Raw genomic sequence first — 23,604 nt, 5'->3', positions numbered from 1 at the left:
TTTATCTATAGTATGAGTATAGCACTATAGGACCATGCTTTATCTTTAGTATGTGTATAGCACTATAGGGCCATGCTTTATCTATAGTATGTGTATAGCACTATAGGGCCATGCTTTATCTATAGTATGTGCATAACACTATAGGACCATGCTTTATCTATAGTATGTGTATAGCACTATAGGGCCACGCTTTATCTATAGTATGTGTATAGCACTATAGGGCCATGCTTTATCTATAGTATGTGTATAGCACTATAGGGCCATGCTTTATCTATAGTATGTGCATAACACTATAGGGCCACGCTTTATCTATAGTATGTGTATAGCACTATAGGGCCACGCTTTATCTATAGTATGTGTATAGCACTATAAGGCCATGCTTTATCTATAGTATGTGTATAGTACTATAGGGCCATGCTTTATCTATAGCATGTGTATAGCACTATAAGGCCATGCTTTATCTATAGTATGTGTATAGCACTATAGGGCCACGCTTTATCTATAGTATGTGTATAGCACTATAGGGCCACGCTTTATCTATAGTATGTGCATAACACTATAGGGCCATGCTTTATCTATAGTATGTGCATAACACTATAGGGCCATGCTTTATCTATAGTATGTGTATAGCACTATAAGGCCATGCTTTATCTATAGTATGTGTATAGCACTATAAGGCCACGCAGTAAATAGAAAGTGCTGCAGATGTTCCCCTGTATCAGTCATCTCCCTTCCACCGTGCCAGTCTTCGTCACGTTACGGTATATTTTGCCGGCGTTCATGTAGCCTGTAGGGCTGATCTGACAACCTCACACTGACAATCATTCCGGGAGGAAGGCGAGAACAGTGGAATCACACACAAAGTCATATCTATTGCCGTACTCTGATTTAACAAGCCGAGGCCCCTGGCTCCCTCCTGAGCGTCTCGGTGGGTAAAGTCTAGCCTGAAACCATGTTCCAATCAAATCTTGTTTAATATGAGACAGCAACAAAATGCCGAGACGTATCGCAAACAGCCGAAATCCATCACGTCAATCTGCGCGGTCTGTGTTTTATTTATTAGAGCCAGAGGGTATGATAGAACGGATTTAAAGGGGTTGTCTATCCGCAGGGTATATGATAAACGTATCCACCGATCCTCAGTCCATTCAATAATGGATAATGGGAATGGGGGGTGGTCCAAAGACCCTTGTGCGAATAGATTGGTAGTGAGCATGTGCGACCACCACTTCTATAGACAGTGAATAGTACAGTGGTCACACGTGCTCACTACCGCTCCATTCACACAAAGGACCCTGTTCTCATGATTGGTGATGATCCCATTGGATGGACCCTCAGCAATCACACATTTTTCCCATATCCTGTTGATGTTATTCATGGGAGAACCCCTTTAATTAAAAGGAATGTAACTACTTTGGTCAAATACAGTGGGAATGAATACATTTGCAAATAGGCAAGAGGGCATCCAGCTCGCTAAGGAATCAAATCACAGCTGCCTATTAAAATCTATGAAAAAGGGAGGAGGAAAAAAATTCAGAGACAGATCCTTCTGCAGCTTTCTAGTAAGTGTTTTATCTCCCCAGGGAGTTGACTTCACAGCTACATTGCTCGGTACTGCTATATAATATCCTCCATGCTGCTGCTTCTGAATGTGTGCTACAAAGAGAAGCAGATTGCTCTCAGTGGGAAAAACAAGATAATCTTGTAGTTATGATACCTTTTAATGGCTAAAAAAAATTCAATAAATGATGTTGCAAGGCAAGCTTTCAGCGCAACTTAGGTCTCTCCCTCAGGCATGGCATGGTACCATGGAGAAAAAGCCTGCCTGCAGAGGAAAAACTGCTGAAAACTGCAGGGTGGAAGTCGTAGAACGGTCAGGAATAGTGTTATTCCTCATGTACTGAACACACAGGTTGGTGCTGGAGCTTTCTAGTAAGTGTTTACCTTACCTCCAGAGCTAAACTCACAGCTACACTGCTCAGATCTGCTATATACTATCCTCCGTGCTGCTGCCAGAAATAGTTATTCCTCATGTACTGCACACAGGTTGCTGCTACTTTATAATAGTTATTTACCTTAATACCAGAGCTGAATTCACATCTACACTGCTCAGTATTGCTATATAATATCCTCCATGCTGCTACTGCCAGAAATAATGTTATTCCTGTTTTGTTGTAAACGCAGGTTGGTGCTTCTTCTTTCTAGTAAGTGTTTACCTCACCCACAGAGCTGAATTCACAGGTACACTGCTCAGATCTGCTATATACTATCCTCCATGCTGCTGCTGCCAGAAATAGTGTTATTCTGAGTGTAAGCACACATGACAGCTTATCCGGCAAGGTCACGTGAAATGACAGGCAGTTTTTTACAATTTACTGGGTATTTTTTAGGACATGACAGGGAACATGTAACGTCCCGGCTTCACCATTAGTCAGCCCATAATAGTCGGCCATATAGTTCCTCTATTACCCAAAGTTTTAAGCTTGTTTTCTTTTCTCTGTGTAACAGGAAAGGTCTTGGAGAAAACGACTTCAGATTATCATTTTTCAAATGTCATGTTCAATTAAATTAGTGAACTTTGCAATTCATCTAATTAGCCTTAAAATGCGTAATGTTCAACCAAATGAAATAAACTGAAATATTCACATGCATTCAACATCCGCACGGCAAAAAATGTGGGCGAAGTGCTCCTAACCTAAAAATAAGCTTACACAGGAGCATAGAAAACCTCTACACATCCAGGCAACGGGGTGGCCTTAGCCGATAGATGTCGCCATCCAAACACTCATCTGTGAGTAGCCGAGTCTGCCGAAGCTCGGCCTCACAGACACGGATCCTGAGTGCGTCCTTCTTCAGAGACGACCTCATATCACTACTCACTTGTATTTTAGTAAATATTAATATTTAATGTCCCTCTGTTATTCCTCCTGGAAAAGGATGTATGCATTGATCAGCACTGATCAGACAGTGTAGCACCATGAACATCCAGGTATCAACATCCTTGTACATTTCCAGGAGGTGTAATAGAGGGTTTTCTAAAATTAAATTGGTCACGGGTCCTAAAGATGTGAAGAACTTAAAATAACAAAAAAATAAAGGGAACACTCGAATAACACATCCTAGATCTGAATGAATGAAATCTTCTCATTGAATACTTTGTTCTGTACAAAGTTGAATGTGCTGACAACAAAATCACCCAAAAATCATCAATGGAAATCAAATTTATTAACCAATGGAGGCCTGGATTTGGAGTCACCCCCAAAATTAAAGTTGAAAAGCACACTACAGGCTGATCCAACTTTGATGTAATGTCCTTAAAACAAGTCAAAATGAGGCTCAGTATTGTGTGTGGCCTCCACGTGCCTGTATGACCTCCCTACAATGCCTGGGCATGCTCCTGATGAGGCTGAGTATTGTGTGTGGCCTCCATGTGCCTGTGTGACCTCCCTACAACGCCTGGGCATGCTCCTGATGAGGCTGAGTATTGTGTGTGGCCTCCACGTGCCTGTATGACCTCCCTACAACGCCTGGGCATGCTCCTGATGAGGCTGAGTATTGTGTGTGGCCTCCACGTGCCTGTATGACCTCCCTACAACGCCTGGGCATGCTCCTGATGAGGCTGAGTATTGTGTGTGGCCTCCACGTGCCTGTATGACCTCCCTACAACGCCTGGGCATGCTCCTGATGAGGCTGAGTATTGTGTGTGGCCTCCACGTGCCTGTATGACCTCCCTACAACGCCTGGGCATGCTCCTGATGAGGCTGAGTATTGTGTGTGGCCTCCACGTGCCTGTATGACCTCCCTACAACGCCTGGGCATGCTCCTGATGAGGCTGAGTATTGTGTGTGGCCTCCACGTGCCTGTATGACCTCCCTACAACGCCTGGGCATGCTCCTGATGAGGCTGAGTATTGTGTGTGGCCTCCACGTGCCTGTATGACCTCCCTACAATGCCTGGGCATGCTCCTGATGAGGCTGAGTATTGTGTGTGGCCTCCACGTGCCTGTATGACCTCCCTGCAATGCCTGGGCATGCTCCTGATGAGGCTGAGTATTGTGTGTGGCCTCCACGTGCCTGTATGACCTCCCTACAACGCCTGGGCATGCTCCTTATGAGGCTGAGTATTGTGTGTGGCCTCCACGTGCCTGTATGACCTCCCTCCAACGCCTGGGCATGCTCCTGATGAGGCTCAGTATTGTGTGTGGCCTCCACGTGCCTGTATGACCTCCCTGCAATGCCTGGGCATGCTCCTGATGAGGCTGAGTATTGTGTGTGGCCTCCACGTGCCTGTATGACCTCCCTACAACGCCTGGGCATGCTCCTGATGAGGCTGAGTATTGTGTGTGGCCTCCACGTGCCTGTATGACCTCCCTACAACGCCTGGGCATGCTCCTGATGAGGCTGAGTATTGTGTGTGGCCTCCACGTGCCTGTATGACCTCCCTACAACGCCTGGGCATGCTCCTGATGAGACTGAGTATTGTGTGTGGCCTCCACGTGCCTGTATGACCTCCCTACAACGCCTGGGCAAGCTCCTGATGAGGCTGAGTATTGTGTGTGGCCTCCACGTGCCTGTATGACCTCCCTACAACGCCTGGGCATGCTCCTGATGAGGCTGAGTATTGTGTGTGGCCTCCACGTGCCTGTATGACCTCCCTACAACGCCTGGGCATGCTCCTGATGAGGCTGAGTATTGTGTGTGGCCTCCACGTGCCTGTATGACCTCCCTACAACGCCTGGGCATGCTCCTGATGAGGCTGAGTATTGTGTGTGGCCTCCACGTGCCTGTATGACCTCCCTACAACGCCTGGGCATGCTCCTGATGAGGCTGAGTATTGTGTGTGGCCTCCACGTGCCTGTATGACCTCCCAACAATGCCTGGGCATGCTCCTGATGAGGCTGAGTATTGTGTGTGGCCTCCACGTGCCTGTATGACCTCCCTACAACGCCTGGGTATGCTCCTGATGAGGCTCAGTATTGTGTGTGGCCTCCACGTGCCTGTATGACCTCCCTACAACGCCTGGGCATGCTCCTGATGAGGCTGAGTATTGTGTGTGGCCTCCACGTGCCTATATGACCTCCCTACAACACCTGGGCATGCTCCTGATGAGGCTCAGTATTGTGTGTGGCCTCCACGTGCCTGTATGACCTCCCTACAACGCCTGGGCATGCTCCTGATGAGGCTGAGTATTGTGTGTGGCCTCCACGTGCCTGTATGACCTCCCTACAACGCCTGGGCATGCTCCTGATGAGGCTGAGTATTGTGTGTGGCCTCCACGTGCCTGTATGACCTCCCTACAATGCCTGGGCATGCTCCTGATGAGGCTGAGTATTGTGTGTGGCCTCCACGTGCCTGTATGACCTCCCTACAACGCCTGGGCATGCTCCTGATGAGGCTGAGTATTGTGTGTGGCCTCCACGTGCCTGTATGACCTCCCTACAACGCCTGGGCATGCTCCTGATGAGGTTCAGTATTGTGTGTGGCCTCCATGTACCTGTATGACCTCCCTACAACGCCTGGGCATGCTCCTGATGAGGCTGAGTATTGTGTGTGGCCTCCACGTGCGTGTATGACCTCCCTACAATGCCTGGGCATGCTCCTGATGAGGCTGAGTATTGTGTGTGGCCTCCACGTGCCTGTATGACCTCCCTACAACGCCTGGGCATGCTCCTGATTAGGCTCAGTATTGTGTGTGGCCTCCACGTGCCTATATGACCTCCCTACAACACCTGGGCATGCTCCTGATGAGGCTCAGTATTGTGTGTGGCCTCCACGTGCCTGTATGACCTCCCTACAACGCCTGGGCATGCTCCTGATGAGGCTGAGTATTGTGTGTGGCCTCCACGTGCCTGTATGACCTCCCTACAACGCCTGGGCATGCTCCTGATGAGGCTGAGTATTGTGTGTGGCCTCCACGTGCCTGTATGACCTCCCTACAATGCCTGGGCATGCTCCTGATGAGGCTGAGTATTGTGTGTGGCCTCCACGTGCCTGTATGACCTCCCTACAACGCCTGGGCATGCTCCTGATGAGGCTGAGTATTGTGTGTGGCCTCCACGTGCCTGTATGACCTCCCTACAACGCCTGGGCATGCTCCTGATGAGGTTCAGTATTGTGTGTGGCCTCCATGTACCTGTATGACCTCCCTACAACGCCTGGGCATGCTCCTGATGAGGCTGAGTATTGTGTGTGGCCTCCACGTGCCTGTATGACCTCCCTACAATGCCTGGGCATGCTCCTGATGAGGCTGAGTATTGTGTGTGGCCTCCACGTGCCTGTATGACCTCCCTACAACGCCTGGGCATGCTCCTGATGAGGCTGAGTATTGTGTGTGGCCTCCACGTGCCTGTATGACCTCCCTACAACGCCTGGGCATGCTCCTGATGAGGCTGAGTATTGTGTGTGGCCTCCACGTGCCTGTATGACCTCCCTACAACGCCTGGGCATGCTCCTGATGAGGCTGAGTATTGTGTGTGGCCTCCACGTGCCTGTATGACCTCCCAACAATGCCTGGGCATGCTCCTGATGAGGCTGAGTATTGTGTGTGGCCTCCACGTGCCTGTATGACCTCCCTACAACGCCTGGGTATGCTCCTGATGAGGCTCAGTATTGTGTGTGGCCTCCACGTGCCTGTATGACCTCCCTACAACGCCTGGGCATGCTCCTGATGAGGCTGAGTATTGTGTGTGGCCTCCACGTGCCTATATGACCTCCCTACAACACCTGGGCATGCTCCTGATGAGGCTCAGTATTGTGTGTGGCCTCCACGTGCCTGTATGACCTCCCTACAACGCCTGGGCATGCTCCTGATGAGGCTGAGTATTGTGTGTGGCCTCCACGTGCCTGTATGACCTCCCTACAACGCCTGGGCATGCTCCTGATGAGGCTGAGTATTGTGTGTGGCCTCCACGTGCCTGTATGACCTCCCTACAATGCCTGGGCATGCTCCTGATGAGGCTGAGTATTGTGTGTGGCCTCCACGTGCCTGTATGACCTCCCTACAACGCCTGGGCATGCTCCTGATGAGGCTGAGTATTGTGTGTGGCCTCCACGTGCCTGTATGACCTCCCTACAACGCCTGGGCATGCTCCTGATGAGGTTCAGTATTGTGTGTGGCCTCCATGTACCTGTATGACCTCCCTACAACGCCTGGGCATGCTCCTGATGAGGCTGAGTATTGTGTGTGGCCTCCACGTGCGTGTATGACCTCCCTACAATGCCTGGGCATGCTCCTGATGAGGCTGAGTATTGTGTGTGGCCTCCACGTGCCTGTATGACCTCCCTACAACGCCTGGGCATGCTCCTGATTAGGCTCAGTATTGTGTGTGGCCTCCACGTGCCTATATGACCTCCCTACAACACCTGGGCATGCTCCTGATGAGGCTCAGTATTGTGTGTGGCCTCCACGTGCCTGTATGACCTCCCTACAACGCCTGGGCATGCTCCTGATGAGGCTGAGTATTGTGTGTGGCCTCCACGTGCCTGTATGACCTCCCTACAACGCCTGGGCATGCTCCTGATGAGGCTGAGTATTGTGTGTGGCCTCCACGTGCCTGTATGACCTCCCTACAATGCCTGGGCATGCTCCTGATGAGGCTGAGTATTGTGTGTGGCCTCCACGTGCCTGTATGACCTCCCTACAACGCCTGGGCATGCTCCTGATGAGGCTGAGTATTGTGTGTGGCCTCCACGTGCCTGTATGACCTCCCTACAACGCCTGGGCATGCTCCTGATGAGGTTCAGTATTGTGTGTGGCCTCCATGTACCTGTATGACCTCCCTACAACGCCTGGGCATGCTCCTGATGAGGCTGAGTATTGTGTGTGGCCTCCACGTGCCTGTATGACCTCCCTACAATGCCTGGGCATGCTCCTGATGAGGCTGAGTATTGTGTGTGGCCTCCACGTGCCTGTATGACCTCCCTACAACGCCTGGGCATGCTCCTGATTAGGCTCAGTATTGTGTGTGGCCTCCACGTGCCTGTATGACCTCCCTACAACGCCTGGGCATGCTCCTGATGAGGCTGAGTATTGTGTGTGGCCTCCACGTGCCTGTATGACCTCCCTACAACGCCTGGGCATGCTCCTGATGAGGCTGAGTATTGTGTGTGGCCTCCACGTGCCTGTATGACCTCCCTACAATGCCTGGGCATGCTCCTGATGAGGCTGAGTATTGTGTGTGGCCTCCACGTGCCTGTATGACCTCCCTACAACGCCTGGGCATGCTCCTGATGAGGTTCAGTATTGTGTGTGGCCTCCATGTACCTGTATGACATCCCTACAATGCCTGGGCATGCTCCTGATGAGGCTGAGTATTGTGTGTGGCCTCCACGTGCCTGTATGACCTCCCTACAATGCCTGGGCATGCTCCTGATGAGGCTGAGTATTGTGTGTGGCCTCCACGTGCCTGTATGACCTCCCTACAACGCCTGGCCATACTTCTGATGAGGCTCAGTATTGTGTGTGGCCTCCACGTGCCTGTATGACCTCCCTACAACGCCTGGGCATGCTCCTGATGAGGCTGAGTATTGTGTGTGGCCTCCACGTGCCTGTATGACCTCCCTACAACGCCTGGGCATGCTCCTGATGAGGCTGAGTATTGTGTGTGGCCTCCACGTGCCTGTATGACCTCCCTACAACGCCTGGGCATGCTCCTGATGAGGCTGAGTATTGTGTGTGGCCTCCACGTGCCTGTATGACCTCCCTACAACGCCTGGGCATGCTCCTGATGAGGCTGAGTATTGTGTGTGGCCTCCACGTGCCTGTATGACCTCCCTACAACGCCTGGGCATGCTCCTGATGAGGCTGAGTATTGTGTGTGGCCTCCACGTGCCTGTATGACCTCCCTACAACGCCTGGGCATGCTCCTGATGAGGCTGAGTATTGTGTGTGGCCTCCACGTGCCTGTATGACCTCCCTACAACGCCTGGGCATGCTCCTGATGAGGCTGAGTATTGTGTGTGGCCTCCACGTGCCTGTATGACCTCCCTACAACGCCTGGGCATGCTCCTGATGAGGCTGAGTATTGTGTGTGGCCTCCACGTGCCTGTATGACCTCCCTACAATGCCTGGGCATGCTCCTGATGAGGCTGAGTATTGTGTGTGGCCTCCACGTGCCTGTATGACCTCCCTACAACGCCTGGGCATGCTCCTGATGAGGCTGAGTATTGTGTGTGGCCTCCACGTGCCTGTATGACCTCCCTACAACGCCTGGGCATGCTCCTGATGAGGCTGAGTATTGTGTGTGGCCTCCACGTGCCTGTATGACCTCCCTACAACGCCTGGGCATGCTCCTGATGAGGCTGAGTATTGTGTGTGGCCTCCACGTGCCTGTATGACCTCCCTACAACGCCTGGGCATGCTCCTGATGAGGCTGAGTATTGCGTGTGGCCTCCACGTGCCTGTATGACCTCCCTACAATGCCTGGGCATGCTCCTGATGAGGCTGAGTATTGTGTGTGGCCTCCACGTGCCTGTATGACCTCCCTACAATGCCTGGGCATGCCCCTGATGAGGCTGAGTATTGTGTGTGGCCTCCACGTGCCTGTATGACCTCCCTACAACGCCTGGGCATGCTCCTGATGAAGCCGAGTATACTGTGTGGCCTCCACGTGCCTGTATGACCTCCCTACAATGCCTGGGCATGCTCCTGATGAGGCTGAGTATTGTGTGTGGCCTCCACGTGCCTGTATGACCTCCCTACAACGCCTGGGCATGCTCCTGATGAGGCTGAGTATTGTGTGTGGCCTCCACGTGCCTGTATGACCTCCTTACAACGCCTGGGCATGCTCCTGATGAGGCTGAGTATTGTGTGTGGCCTCCACGTGCCTGTATGACCTCCCTATAACGCCTGGGCATGCTCCTGATGAGGCTCAGTATTGTGTGTGGCCTCCACGTGCCTGTATGACCTCCCTACAATGCCTGGGCATGCTCCTGATGAGGCTCAGTATTGTGTGTGGCCTCCACGTGCCGGTATGACCTCCCTACAACGCCTGGGCATGCTCCTGATGAGGCTGAGTATTGTGTGTGGCCTCCACGTGCCTGTATGACCTCCCTATAACGCCTGGGCATGCTCCTGATGAGGCTCAGTATTGTGTGTGGCCTCCACGTGCCTGTATAACCTCCCTACAACGCCTGGGCATGCTCCTGATGAGGCTCAGTATTGTGTGTGGCCTCCACGTGCCTGTATGACCTCCCTACAACGCCTGGGCATGCTCCTGATGAGGCTGAGTATTGTGCGTGGCCTCCACGTGCCTGTATGACCTCCCTACAACGCCTGGGCATGCTCCTGATGAGGCTGAGTATTGTGTGTGGCCTCCACGTGCCTGTATGACCTCCCTACAATACCTGGGCATGCTCCTGATGAGGCTGAGTATTGTGTGTGGCCTCCACGTGCCTGTATGACCTCCCTACAACGCCTGGGCATGCTACTGATGAGGCTGAGTATTGTGTGTGGCCTCCACGTGCCTGTATGACCTCCCTACAACGCCTGGGCATGCTCCTGATGAGGCTGAGTATTGTGTGTGGCCTCCACGTGCCTGTATGACCTCCCTACAACACCTGGGCATGCTCCTGATGAGGCTCAGTATTGTGTGTGGCCTCCACGTGCCTGTATGATCTCCCTACAATGCCTGGGCATGCTCCTGATGAGGCTGAGTATTGTGTGTGGCCTCCACGTGCCTGTATGACCTCCCTACAACGCCTGGGCATGCTCCTGATGAGGTTGCGGATGGTCTCCTGTGGGATCTCCTCCCAGACCTGGACTAAAGCATCCGCCAACTCCTGGACAGTCTGTGGTGCAACGTGACGTTGGTGGATGGAGCGAGACATGATGTCCCAGATGTGCTCAGTCGGATTCAGGTCTGGGGAACGGGCGGCCAGTCCATAGCTTCAATGCCTTCATCTTGTAGGAACTGCTGACACACTCCAGCCACATGAGGTCTGGCATTGTCCTGCATTAGGAGGAACCCAGGGCCAACCGCACCAGCATATGGTCTCACAAGGGGTCTGAGGATCTCATCTCGGTACCTAATGGCAGTCAGGCTTTCTCTGGCGAGCACATGGAGGGCTGTGCGGCCCTCCAAAGAAATGCCACTCCACACCATTACTGACCCACTGCCAAACCGGTCATGCTGAAGGATGTTGCAGGCAGCAGATCGCTCTCCACGGCGTCTCCAGACTCTGTCACGTCTGTCACATGTGCTCAGTGTGAACCTGCTTTCATCTGTGAAGAGCACAAGGCGCCAGTGGTGAGTTTGCCAATCCCGGTATTCTGTGGCAAATGCCAAGTGTCCTGCACGGTGTTGGGCTGTGAGCACAACCTCCATCTGTGGACGTCGGGCCCTCATACCACCCTCATGGAGTCGGTTTCTAACTGTTTGGGCACACACATGTGTAGCACCCCGAGGACTCGGCTGCTACAGGCGTATTGCACCTCGAACCAGAGGTGTGGTATTCCACTCCCGGGTAAGGATGGAGTGTGGGACAGAGCTCAGTTAGCTGCATGCACCACATACACCCCATTTCCGGGGGACAGAACAACGGTACTCCCATCAGATAGTTGTGCAGGTACGACAGCGTCTGTCCCTGGCTGGAGTGGGGGGGGGAGGAACATCCCAGTGGTGTAGGAGCAGACAGGGGAGGGACTCTGGGCATAGGTAGGAGCCCATTGGTTGCGTTGTCACCAGGGCTCGGGTGTCAGAGGGAGTATAAAAGGTGGGCACCATCTAGAGACAGGGTCTGTTCCGTGGAGAGAGGAGTTCAGCCAGAGAGGGCTGACAGGGAGCTGTGGCTCCGGCTGGGCCCAGCTCCAAGGCCAGGCCTGAAGCAGAGAGAAGGAGGCAGAAAGGCCCAGAGACGCAAGGAGAGAGGGAACCCTGAGATCCCACAGGAGAACGAAAAGGGTGAAGGGTTGGCAGAAAAGGGTACCGGATCCCAAACTGGTAGAGGCTAATCATCCTCAGCCAGGAACCGGAGGTCGTGGTCAAGCTTTGGCACGACCCTCACCACATCCACCAGGAAGGCATACCACGCATAGGGCCAGGGAAGCCAGGAAAGGTTTCACCACCAAGAGGCCCGAGGGAGCCGGACATAGGTGGGTCCCTACTTTGGCGTAGTCGGCAGGATCTCGTGCCCGCAACTACCGGGTACTGCGTGCCTGAAGAAAAGTTTACATGTACCGTAAGAAGAAGTCTCCCGCCAATTCCAGAGGGTCCCCGTCATCGGACGCCATCTCGGGTCGTTTCCCGCCGTTTGCCCGCCATCTGCAGCCTTTTCCCGCCATCCGCAGAGTTTCCCGCCATTAGGAGACGATTCCCGCCATCTGAGACGATTTCCCGCCCTGGCAGAGCGGACGCCATTATGGGCGTGCCAGAGGGTGGCAAGAGGCCACCTCCCATCGTGGGCCAGGTCCAGGAATGGCGCCAAAAGCAGGGACCGCCCCCACCAGCAGAGACTGCAATGATAGAAATGTCCATCAGCGTGGGGGAACTGCCCCTGGAACTCACAATCACCAAGTTGCCCCGGGACCACCCTCAGTATGGGCGGATCAAGAACAAAAGAGAGAGGATGGGTGCAGCCTGGAGGAGTCTGGAGAGATCGCACCCGGAGATAGAGGGAGAGTCAGGCAGCACCGACCCCGTGGTCAGGAGCCTGTTGCAGACTGCCACCCCAGAAGGCCTGGTGGAGATCCTGGCACAGCTCCCCAGAGAAAGGGAGCATGCACAGACCGCGCTGGAGGCCTTGGCCCGGAGGATGGCCCGGGTGCAGCAAGAAACACTGGCCGAGTGGAGCAGGGAGATGGCCCAACTGGCTGGAACCCGCCAGCAGAGGACGCCACCCGCAACAAGGAGCATGCCTGCCCCTGAAGATGGTGCAGGAGGGACGAAGGCCGGAGACGACGCCGTGGAGGGAGCCACAGAGATGGAAGCAGGTAAAGGGGACGTCACCACCCCGTGCCCCGTGGCCGTAAGCCTGTCCCAGCTCCCCGTCGCAGAGCCTGAAGTTCTACTCACCGCGCCCGTTGCTGCATCGCCACTGCTCCCAGCTAGGCCTCAAGCGGCAGAAGCCGCAGCCACGCCCCCTTCCGCGCCACGCTCCTTGACTCTGAGTGCGGCGAAGCAGGAGATACCACCGGCCTGGTCGCAGGGCCGAGTACCCCCGGGCGCCGCCGTCTCTAAAGTGCCCTTCACCTTCAGAGTGCCACCGGCCTGGTCGCAAGGCCTGGTGAATTCGAGCGCCGATGCCCCCACCGCGCCCTCGACCTCCACAGTGCTGCCCCTGGGTGAAGATCTGTTTGCGCAGCGTACCTGCCCGGATGGGCAGCCCTTTGTGTGGCCCCCGGAGTACATTAACCCCCGACTCCGGAGGGAACGGCCCCTGTGTGAGCCCCTGATCTCGGCTCCGGCGCCCGCCAAAATCGTTCCGCTCCCGTTGGAGGAGGCTCAGTTTGCATGGGACCCCACCGGTGAAAATCTCATGGGGTTCACCCAGGAGACCCGGGCGGCCGCAGCCCAGCGTGCGGAGTGCTGCCGACAACAACTGGAGGTCTTCAACAGAGAACGGCGAGAGAGGCGGGTCCGCGAGGAGCGGCTGCAGGTTCAAAGCGCGGAGCAGAAACGCCGGACCCGACGAAACCCCCGTGCGGCCCACGGTCCCCGCGCCACCGGGACCGTAATAAAGTTTCAACTGGAGCACGGTTGGGGCTTTATCCGGGATCACAGAACCCCCGGCGACGTCTTTGTCACCCGCAGGGATGTCGAGAGCCATCTGCCGGAGGGACACCGCGGACGTGACCTTTACCCGGGTGACGAGGTCACCTTCACCTGGCATCAGTGCGCCAAAGGACCGTACGCCCTTCACGTGCACCGGTTGACGGAGGAAGAGCTGCGGTATGAGGGAGATCAAGAGGACCCGGATGGGTTTGAAGACTACCCTCAGGAAGGAGCAGGAGGGCATCGTCACCAATAAGAGGTGAACAGGACTGTACAAAGTTACCCGTCGGGGTATGAGAACTGTTGTGAATTAAGAGTATGGTCCCCGTTGGGACTAGTGAACTGTTACCTGTGTGTCCCTATCCCTAACCAGGCTGAGGACTGTGAGCAGCCATTCCTAATCCCCACTGGCCGAGGACTGAGAGCGGCCATACCCTGTAAATAGTTGCGCTTCCTAAAGCGCCCCCTTCTGGTTTTATAAAGAACTGTTTTTCTCTAGTGACTGTTGCGCTTTACCTGGTCACAAGTTGCACGGTGGCCAGGGATTGAGGACGTATTAGTCAAGAACGTTTCATATGAAGGAGTTTTATATTGAAAGTTTATGCTGCTAAGACTATAATATAAGAAGTTACCTGTAATGTTATGTTTTCTGATAATGTTTTTATAATGTTTTATATGTTAGTGTGTACTTTAAAATTTTTGTATGTCTAAGTTGTTTTACTCTTTTCCAGCCCGAGGACGTGCTGTGATTTACCAGGGGGGAATGTAGCACCCCGAGGACTCGGCTGCTACAGGGGTATTGCACCTCGAACCAGAGGTGTGGTATTCCACTCCCGGGTAAGGATGGAGTGTGGGACAGAGCTCAGTTAGCTGCATGCACCACATACACCCCATTTCCGGGGGACAGAACAACGGTACTCCCACCAGATAGTTGTGCAGGTACGACAGCGTCTGTCCCTGGCTGGAGTGGGGGGGGGGGAGGAACATCCCAGTGGTGTAGGAGCAGACAGGGGAGGGACTCTGGGCATAGGTAGGAGCCCATTGGTTGCGTTGTCACCAGGGCTCGGGTGTCAGAGGGAGTATAAAAGGTGGGCACCATCTAGAGACAGGGTCTGTTCCGTGGAGAGAGGAGTTCAGCCAGAGAGGGCTGACAGGGAGCTGTGGCTCCGGCTGGGCCCAGCTCCAGGGCCAGGCCTGAAGCAGAGAGAAGGAGGCATAAAGGCCCAGAGACGTAAGGAGAGAGGGAACCCTGAGATCCCACAGGAGAACGAAAAGGGTGAAGGGTTGGCAGAGAAGGGTACCGGATCCCAAACTGGTAGAGGCTAATCATCCTCAGCCAGGAACCGGAGGTCGTGGTCAAGCTTTGGCACGACCCTCACCACATCCACCAGGAAGGCATACCACGCATAGGGCCAGGGAAGCCAGGAAAGGTTTCACCACCAAGAGGCCCGAGGGAGCCGGACATAGGTGGGTCCCTGGTGAGAACGGCCAGTAGGAAGGAAGAGAGGGGAGCTCTGGACCACGCTCTGGAACTACCTGGGAGTTGGCCGAGTCCCTGACCTGGTGGACGCAGCATGACTCGGGTGGTCCTTACTGTGCACAAGCGACCGGATAAAGAACAGTGAGTAAAGCTTTTGAAACTGCACTTCAAGCCTCCGTGTTTCGTGGTCACACCTGCACCTTCAGTACTGGGACACCCGCACCATCACTCCCCTCATCCAACTCACAATAGCTGCCCTGAGGCCATACCTCTCCCGTTGGGGGTTATACCATCCACGCTGCACAATCCTACCACCGGCCTCAGCGGTCTGCCCTGCAGCGGCAGCTCCATAGCTGCACTCAACGGGTGGCGTAGTCGAACAATACAGTATCATCTGCCAAACACTGCCTCCTAGTTTGACACCCTGGGCACGGACCGGGTCACCGCCACGAGGACTACTACTCCTAGTCAGATCCGGCTCCGGGTATCCCCTGAACATGGCCCAGGGGGCGCGTCACATGCACATTTGTAGCCTGCTGGAGGTCATTTTGCAGGGCTCTGGCAGTGCTCCTCCTGTGCCTCCTTGCACAAAGGCGGAGGTAGCGGTCCTGCTGCTGGGTTGTTGCCCTCCTACGGCCCCCTCCACATCACCTGGTGTACTGGCCTGTCTCCTGGTAGCGCCTCTGGACACTACACTGACAGACACAGCAAACCTTCTTGCCACAGCTCGCATTGGTGTGCCATCCTGGATGAGCTGCACTACCTGAGCAACTTCTGTGGGGTGTAGAGTCCATCTCATGCTACCACGAGTGTGAAAGCACAACCAACATTCAAAAGTGACCAAAACATCAGCCAGAAAGCATTGGGACTGAGATGTGGTCTGTGGTCCCCACCTGCAGAACCACTCCTTTATTGAGGGTGTCTTGATAATTGCCAATAATTTCCATCTATTGTCTATTCCATTTGCACAACAGCATGTGAAATTGATTGTCAATCAGTGTTGCTCCCTAAGTGAACAGTTTGATTTCACAGAAGTTTGATTTACTTGGAGTTATATTCTGTTGTTTAAGTGTTCCCTTTATTTTTTTGAGCAGTGTATTATGTTATTTCTCATGAAAGGCCTGTGGGGTCAGAACATGATAGACATGCAGAGACAACTTAAAGGGGTAATCCGGCTCCGCTCACTTCCACATTGGGATGCGAGTGGGGTTGGTGATGTAATGTAATTAATAGGACAGGTGCGGGATGCCTTCTGCTCGAGCAAGCAAGCCAGCAGATATCTCCCGATACCTCCTGATGCGGATGTGAACGGAGCCGGATTACCCCTTTAAGAGAATCCCCGGACCACTTTACCCTACTCTCCTGAACTCATAAGCCCAAAACACTGATTGGACAGTGTGAGTGTGTGGAAAAGCACAACGGGTACATCGACTTGTAGGTTTAGTAATACATTTCCAGGAGGAATAATAAAGGAATTGAAAAAAAAAACCAGCAAAAAGATATTCCAGAATTTGTCTCTCGTGTGGAATGAAGGAAAATAAAGATTTCCTTAGACAGACAAGTCTTCATTGGGAGAATCCCGTACAGATCTTACATAATTGCCATTCCAGCCTTTAGGCAAAGCATTCCGATTCCTGCAGACTGGACAATTCCTGGCGGTGGTTGCCATGGAAACTTCAAAGTTCAGTTCTCCTCCTATAGGCTGCTGACATTGTTTCTGCAGGCTGCGTTATCGCATACACTGTGGTACAGGGCTGTGTACATGGTGGAGATAATAACTGGTTAAATGCACCGGGCTGGAGCAGCTTGTGAGGAGCTGGCCACGGACTACAGACTACTGGACCCATGGACGTAGAGCAGAGTCCACAGCTCTAAGGGATGCAGACTTTTTCCAGCACGGACCACCGGTTACATCGATCTTATTGTTGTGGTTTATTACAGATTTGCTTGCTGTGGTTTATTACAGATTTGCTTGCTGTGGTTTATTACAGATTTGCTTGCTGTGGTTTATTACAGATTTGCTTGCTGTGGTTTATTACAGATTTGCTTGCTGTGGTTTATTACAGATTTGCTTGCGCGTCGGTATAAGATGTATAAATGTCTCCTGGAAATTGTCTCAGGGGTCTTGATTAAGCCATTGTTCTCCCAGTCACTAGTCCCATTGTGTGGATGGGGGTAGTAGACCCAGTGGAGCCATCATCACAGGGCGTCTTACATGCAGTCCCAGATGATGGGGCTCGGCCGCAGGAACATACCTCCACCAATGCAGTTATCTTTGGGGGGGAGGGGTGTTTCCCTAGGGCAGGGTTCAATTCCAGAGGGGCAGCTTGCGGTATTTAGGACACTGACAAGGAAATGGAGGGGTTGTTGCTGGCTGGAACTGGATACACGTGCTACGGTCGTGGCATCTGACATCTGCAGGAGCATGGACTGTGACTACAGACTATATTGACAAGAGATACAAAAGCAGTAGGCCAACCAAAGGTTGGGAGACAGTGGGTATCGCCTGATACTGGGCAGTGGAACTACCGGCCCTGGTTTGGGATCTTGTGGACTGGGGGCATTGCATTGTGGCCATCTACCCGAAGTTGCTGTAAGACCATGGACATAAGGAATAAAAAATTGTTGCATTGCTAACTTTCCTAGGTGATTATTACAACCCACAACCTCAGAACTTCACACAGCTTATCCAAGAGCTCAATGTCAGGAGGCTGCAATGGCTTTATCGTGGTAAACAAAATGTTTTAGAGAATGCTCATCTCAGCACTGCTCCCAATCTGAGGTGGGATGCACTATTTAGAAAAAAATCTGGGAGCACCTCTGTTTATTCTGATTTTAGTAGAGGCATTAAAGGGGTTGTCTCATCATCTCAACTTTGCAATCAACTTGTTGTTAAAACTCTCCTCACTCTCAAAAACGGAAGGATTTTTAACTTTATTGTTTACTTTCCTAGGTTACCGACCACTTCTGCAGTCTATAAGAGGTAGCCAGTCTCCTAGGTAAGGAGAGCAGCACCTACAGGCTTTTTGCTATAGAGCTTGTACGTGCTGCTCTGAAGCTGGCTTTATTGCTGGTTCCGAAGAGCAAACAGTTTGTGCCAGTGGCGCTTTCATGACTCTGGTCCGAACTGTCATTTAATCAGGAGCGCACCGTCCCCGGCAATCAGTTGCGATCGTAGAAGGACTTGCTATATTTCATCTGCAGTGACCACTACAGGTGAAAAGTGGAATTACATTGGCCTCATTTAAATGACTGGATAAAGACTTGGTCGAGTCCTCCAGAAAGAGAGACACTCTTTGCATCAATGCCGACTCTGACCTCTTTGATTCCAGTAAGCAGGAGGCCCGGTGTCTGGGGAACGGTGTGTTCCTATTAATCTACTTGAGACAATTTTTACAATGTTTTTTTGGTACAAAAGGTTCCTCCCAAATTAGGCTAAATTGGTTCTATCAGCCGCAATTTGTGAAAAAAACCATGACAGCATGTATTCAGTTCCCCAGCACTGCCCCCACAGGAGAAATGAAGTATTACACAGCTATCATCTGATTTATTGGGCTTTTCATGTAATCCATGGATATTCTGGATCTTCCTGAGAGGTATGCTCTTTATAGCTGGATGTCCATTCTCCACAGTTTGTAAAGAAATATGGCAGAAAATGTTCAGTTCCCCAGCACTGCCCCCACAGGAAAAATGAGGTATTACACAGTTATTATTTAACTTATTGGGCTTTTCATGTAATCCATGGAGATGCTGGATCCTCCAGAGATGGATGCTTTTTATACCTTTATGCCAAGTCTGACTAATAATAGAGATCTAGATAAAAAAATACTACAAATTCCCTAATAAAATCAGAAATGCCCAACAATTAGTTGTGATTCTCAAATTTCACCTACAGTGACCACAACAGGCGCAATGTGGTATTACATGGCTCTTGCTGAAATAAGTGGATAAAGATTTAGTCAAGTCCTCCAGAAAGAGAGACCAATGCCGACTCTGACTCATATAGCATCCAACTGATCTACAAAGGGCGTATGGACAGGGGTTGTCCTATAAATGTAACAGTCCTAGCCTCCAAAATGCAGTAAATTATTTATAAATGAATGTATGAATCAGTTTGCCGCTCCTGTATGAAATATTCTATATACAGTAGTCCTTGGGGGGTAATGCTCGGCACATCGATGACATCAATTATCACCAATTACATGTGACATCATAAGAGCCAAAAATAACTGGTGCAAATGATCACCTAATTCAATCATTCTTGGTAAATGAAGAGCTATTCCTGGAGGAGATTTCCCTCATTTATGCATTTCCTGGTGAGAGGATACTAATAACAGTAGAATGGTCAATTGACGGTTCAATCTACATCTACAGTAATTACATCCAGGTAACGAGAGAAGCCAGAGATGCAAGCACAGCAAAACCTCAGACGTGGCAAAACAGCAATTAGTAGAACATTTTCTACTATTTTCCGCATAGAAAGGGCAGAGTAAAGGGCGTGTTTTAGGTATGAATCCTCTTTAAAGGGGATCTGTTGTTTTCCATAAATATGTATTTTTTTTTACCTGGTGTAAATGCCGCTGTTCTCCTGAATCCGGCGATGTTTTTCTTATCTTCCTGCGCCTCTCCGTTCCCGAGATATGGCCCGTTCTTCCTTGTAGATAAATCTAGTCTCGTTGGCAAGGGGGTGTGGTCCTCAACTGTTTTCTGTGGGCGGTTGCATCTGGGATACACCCTCTTGGCTAACAAGACTAGATTTATATACAGGGAAGAGGAGGCCATATCTCTGGAATGGAGAGGCGCAGAAACAAAAGAGAAACATCACCGGATTCAGGAGAACAGCGGCATTTACACCAGGTAGAAATATTACATGTTTATGGCAAGTGATAGGTCTTCTTTAAAAGGCTTAGCTAAGGAAGGTTTATTTTATAAATCCACCATTCTAAAAAGTCCATTTTGGGTTTATTAGAGGTCTGACTGAGTCTAAAGAAGGTTCCAGTTTTTCCTCCAGAAATAGCGCCACTCTTGTGTATAGGCTATATCTGGTATTGCAGTTTGGACCAATAAACTTGAAATGGGCTGAGTTGCACCAATGCCCTCCTATGAGCAAGAGTGGTCCTATCCTAAAATAACGAAAAGAACTTTCTTTTCTAATACTTGAAAATCCCGTTAAAGGGACTGAGTTGAGAAAAAGCGCCACTCTTGACTATAGGTTACAAGTGTTAATACATATTGATCTTACTCATTTCAGTAGGGTGGAGTTGCAATACCAGGTACATCCTGTAGATAGGGGGTGGCGCTGTTTTTGTTAAAAAAAAATGAGATCTTTCTATGTAATTTTAGACAACCCCTTAAAAGGACTTGAGAAACACTAGAGCAGTAATTAGTCAGAACTGGTTAACTGAGCTGCTATTGAAGCCCACACTGACCTAAAAAATGGCAAGTCCCAGTGCAGCCCGGAAACTAGTAGTAAACCATGAGTCTGATAATACATGGAAGGACTTCTAAGATCAAGAGGAACTACCTAAGAAGCTCCGGTGGTTCTCAACCACACCCTGACGCTGATGTCCACATACAACCACAAGTACGACTACCACGCTCAACGACCACGGGTAGAAGAAAGGTGCACTTACACAGGACCTGAAGCTTCTGGCTGGACGACTTGAACGTGTTGGGCATTGACTCGTGGCCTACAGTGCAGGTAATCTCCACCTGGTCATCCGCTTTGGTCACTGGGAAGCTGATGAGGCTCACAACCGTGAAGGTTTTGCCGTTGGAATCTCTCGTCTCAGAGTTTCGAGCTCCTGAAGGAAGACGGAAGCAAGTAATAGGTGAGAAGGGCCCTATGGACGGACATCGCACACCTTCCTGGGGTTATCCTGTACCTATGTAGCTGAGTCGTGGTTGTCACATCTCTCCTCACTTTCCTCTAAAAGTGATATCAGGGCCAGATGGGCATTTGGCAAATGAAAGATGGGCGAGTCCAGGAGGGCAGGGGGCTCTTTGGGTCCTAAAGACACCGATAGCTAAAAACTCTGTATATAAATCTAGTCTTAAATAAACGAGATCTACTGCGCTGGTATACTCACTTTAAATGACACGAGAGGTTAAGGAGATAAAAAATATATTTTTATTTTTATTCATACAAAAGCTAGTTAAAATAAGGATAAAATATGAGGCTAAAAATTCCCAGAAGAAGCGAGGTTCGGTGGAGGAATATGAGCGAAATATCAGTGGATTATTCTCGGTATGTCCAGGACGTACAGGTACCTGTGAAGGGTATATATACTATGGTAAGTATAGGAATAGTTGGCGGATTATCTTATTAGTATGTAGAGATTTTAGTTACCTGAAACGTAATTAGGTGGTGGAAGAGTAATCACATATGGATGCCTCTGGTTAGTTCTCTTGAACCTGTCAGCTGTGAGTAAAAGAAGGGGGGCTAATTATTAAGAGACAGGGTATTGCCACGTTTAGAGTTTGAGTTTGGGTATTTTACCTGTATAGTAGAAATCTTAAATAAGTGGAGGGGTCTGTATATATCTGGTAGGATTAGGGGGGGTACTCCCCTGGGTTATTGCAGAGACTATAGGGTACTATAAAGTGGAAATAGAAAATTAAAACGTTAAAACGTATATAAATCTAAATAGCACACTTATCACAGTTTATCTTACCCGTAGGGGAAAAGATAAACTGTGATAAGTGTGCTATTTAGATTTATATACGTTTTAACGTTTTAATTTTCTATTTCCACTTTATAGTACCCTATAGTCTCTGCAATAACCCAGGGGAGTACCCCCCCTAATCCTACCAGATATATACAGACCCCTCCACTTATTTAAGATTTCTACTATACAGGTAAAATACCCAAACTCAAACTCTAAACGTGGCAATACCCTGTCTCTTAATAATTAGCCCCCCTTCTTTTACTCACAGCTGACAGGTTCAAGAGAACTAACCAGAGGCATCCATATGTGATTACTCTTCCACCACCTAATTACGTTTCAGGTAACTAAAATCTCTACATACTAATAAGATAATCCGCCAACTATTCCTATACTTACCATAGTATATATACCCTTCACAGGTACCTGTACGTCCTGGACATACCGAGAATAATCCACTGATATTTCGCTCATATTCCTCCACCGAACCTCGCTTCTTCTGGGAATTTTTAGCCTCATATTTTATCCTTATTTTAACTAGCTTTTGTATGAATAAAAATAAAAATATATTTTTTATCTCCTTAACCTCTCGTGTCATTTAAAGTGAGTATACCAGCGCAGTAGATCTCGTTTATTTTAGGTTTTATGCTTATGTGGTATATGGTGCCCCTTACTACGTGCTGCAGGTTAACTTAACTATACCCACCAGCGCCCTTAAGAACTTTTTTATATAAATCTAGTCTTGTTAGCCAAAGGGGCATGATCCGCAACTATTCTCTGTGGGTGTACACGCCTCCTTGGCTAACAAGACAAGATTTATATACAGAAAAAAAGGTGGCCATCAGGAACGGAGAGGAAGAAAGGAAGAACAATGCCATTGGCAGGCAGCTGGCTACTTTAAAGGGATTGTCCAGACATCCTGTGTCTCAGAATAGGTCATCAGTCCCAGACTGGTGGGGTCCAATACCCGACGCCCCCACCGATCAGCTGTTACCAGCTCTGTTAGCATGGGCACTACATGTTCTGCCATACTGTCTTTGCCTAGTACATGAGATAGCCATAAATGCATGTACCAGACATATTTTTGTGACATTTCTTAGAGGGATTATCCACTTTTGAACACAATTTTTTTTCTTACTTAGATGCATGTATTTTTTACTAAAGATCATTTTATATTTGTTTTTTGTTAACATTTTTTGCAGCGCTTGCCTTCTATAGCCTCTGTGTTGTACTGTCTTACTGCTGGCTGCAGAATGAGCTAACTGAGAACCTGTGAGTGAGCTCATTCTGGCAGTACAATGGGAGAGTTTGTAATCCTATTTTTTGGAGCTCCTCTCCTCTGAATTGTTAATGAAACCCATTTGTAAAAACGATCTTTAGCCCAAAATACATGTATTTAAGTAAAATGAAAAGCTTTGAGGAAAAATTGCTTTTCTTAGTGATTTATCTGAGGAACATACAAGTCTGAAGAGCTCGGGCCGGCTCCAGATTCATGCTGACTCTTGGGCAACAAAGTCCCAGTGGGCCCCTCTTTACCTTCCAAGCACTTTTTATTTTTGGGTCGACAGTGTTATTTCCAGGCTTTGAGCTGTAGCTATTATCGGTACCATTTGGGGGTCCGTAAGACTTTCCAATCTCTTTTTATTCCTTTTTTTGGGGGGGTGGTAAGCTAAGTTGCCAAAAAAACAGCAGTTCTGCCATCCCGGTTATTGTTTCCTTGTCACTTACCGTATTGGGATGAATGTTATAGC

The 23,604-nt window shown here is 50.3% G+C and overlaps 1 protein-coding gene across 6 annotated transcripts in view; it reads right to left on the bottom strand.

Moving 5' to 3' along the window:
- The window catches only part of CADM3 (cell adhesion molecule 3), a 675,629-nt gene that overhangs the window by 175,829 nt on the left and 476,196 nt on the right, over positions 1-23,604 (bottom strand). For all 6 annotated transcript variants that reach the window (XM_073639537.1, XM_073639540.1, XM_073639538.1 and 3 more), the window contains one exon: positions 20,822-20,992. In XM_073639537.1, the coding sequence (XP_073495638.1) occupies positions 20,822-20,992 (171 nt within the window). The remainder of the gene's footprint in view (positions 1-20,821; positions 20,993-23,604) is intronic.

Source organism: Phyllobates terribilis, unplaced genomic scaffold, assembly GCF_046119375.1.
Source record: "Phyllobates terribilis strain yellow unplaced genomic scaffold, ASM4611937v1 Scaffold_7__3_contigs__length_470593459, whole genome shotgun sequence".
Taxonomy (NCBI): domain Eukaryota; kingdom Metazoa; phylum Chordata; class Amphibia; order Anura; family Dendrobatidae; genus Phyllobates; species Phyllobates terribilis.
Note: the sequence above shows the minus strand (reverse complement) of the source record. Positions and strands in the feature narration are given on the sequence as shown.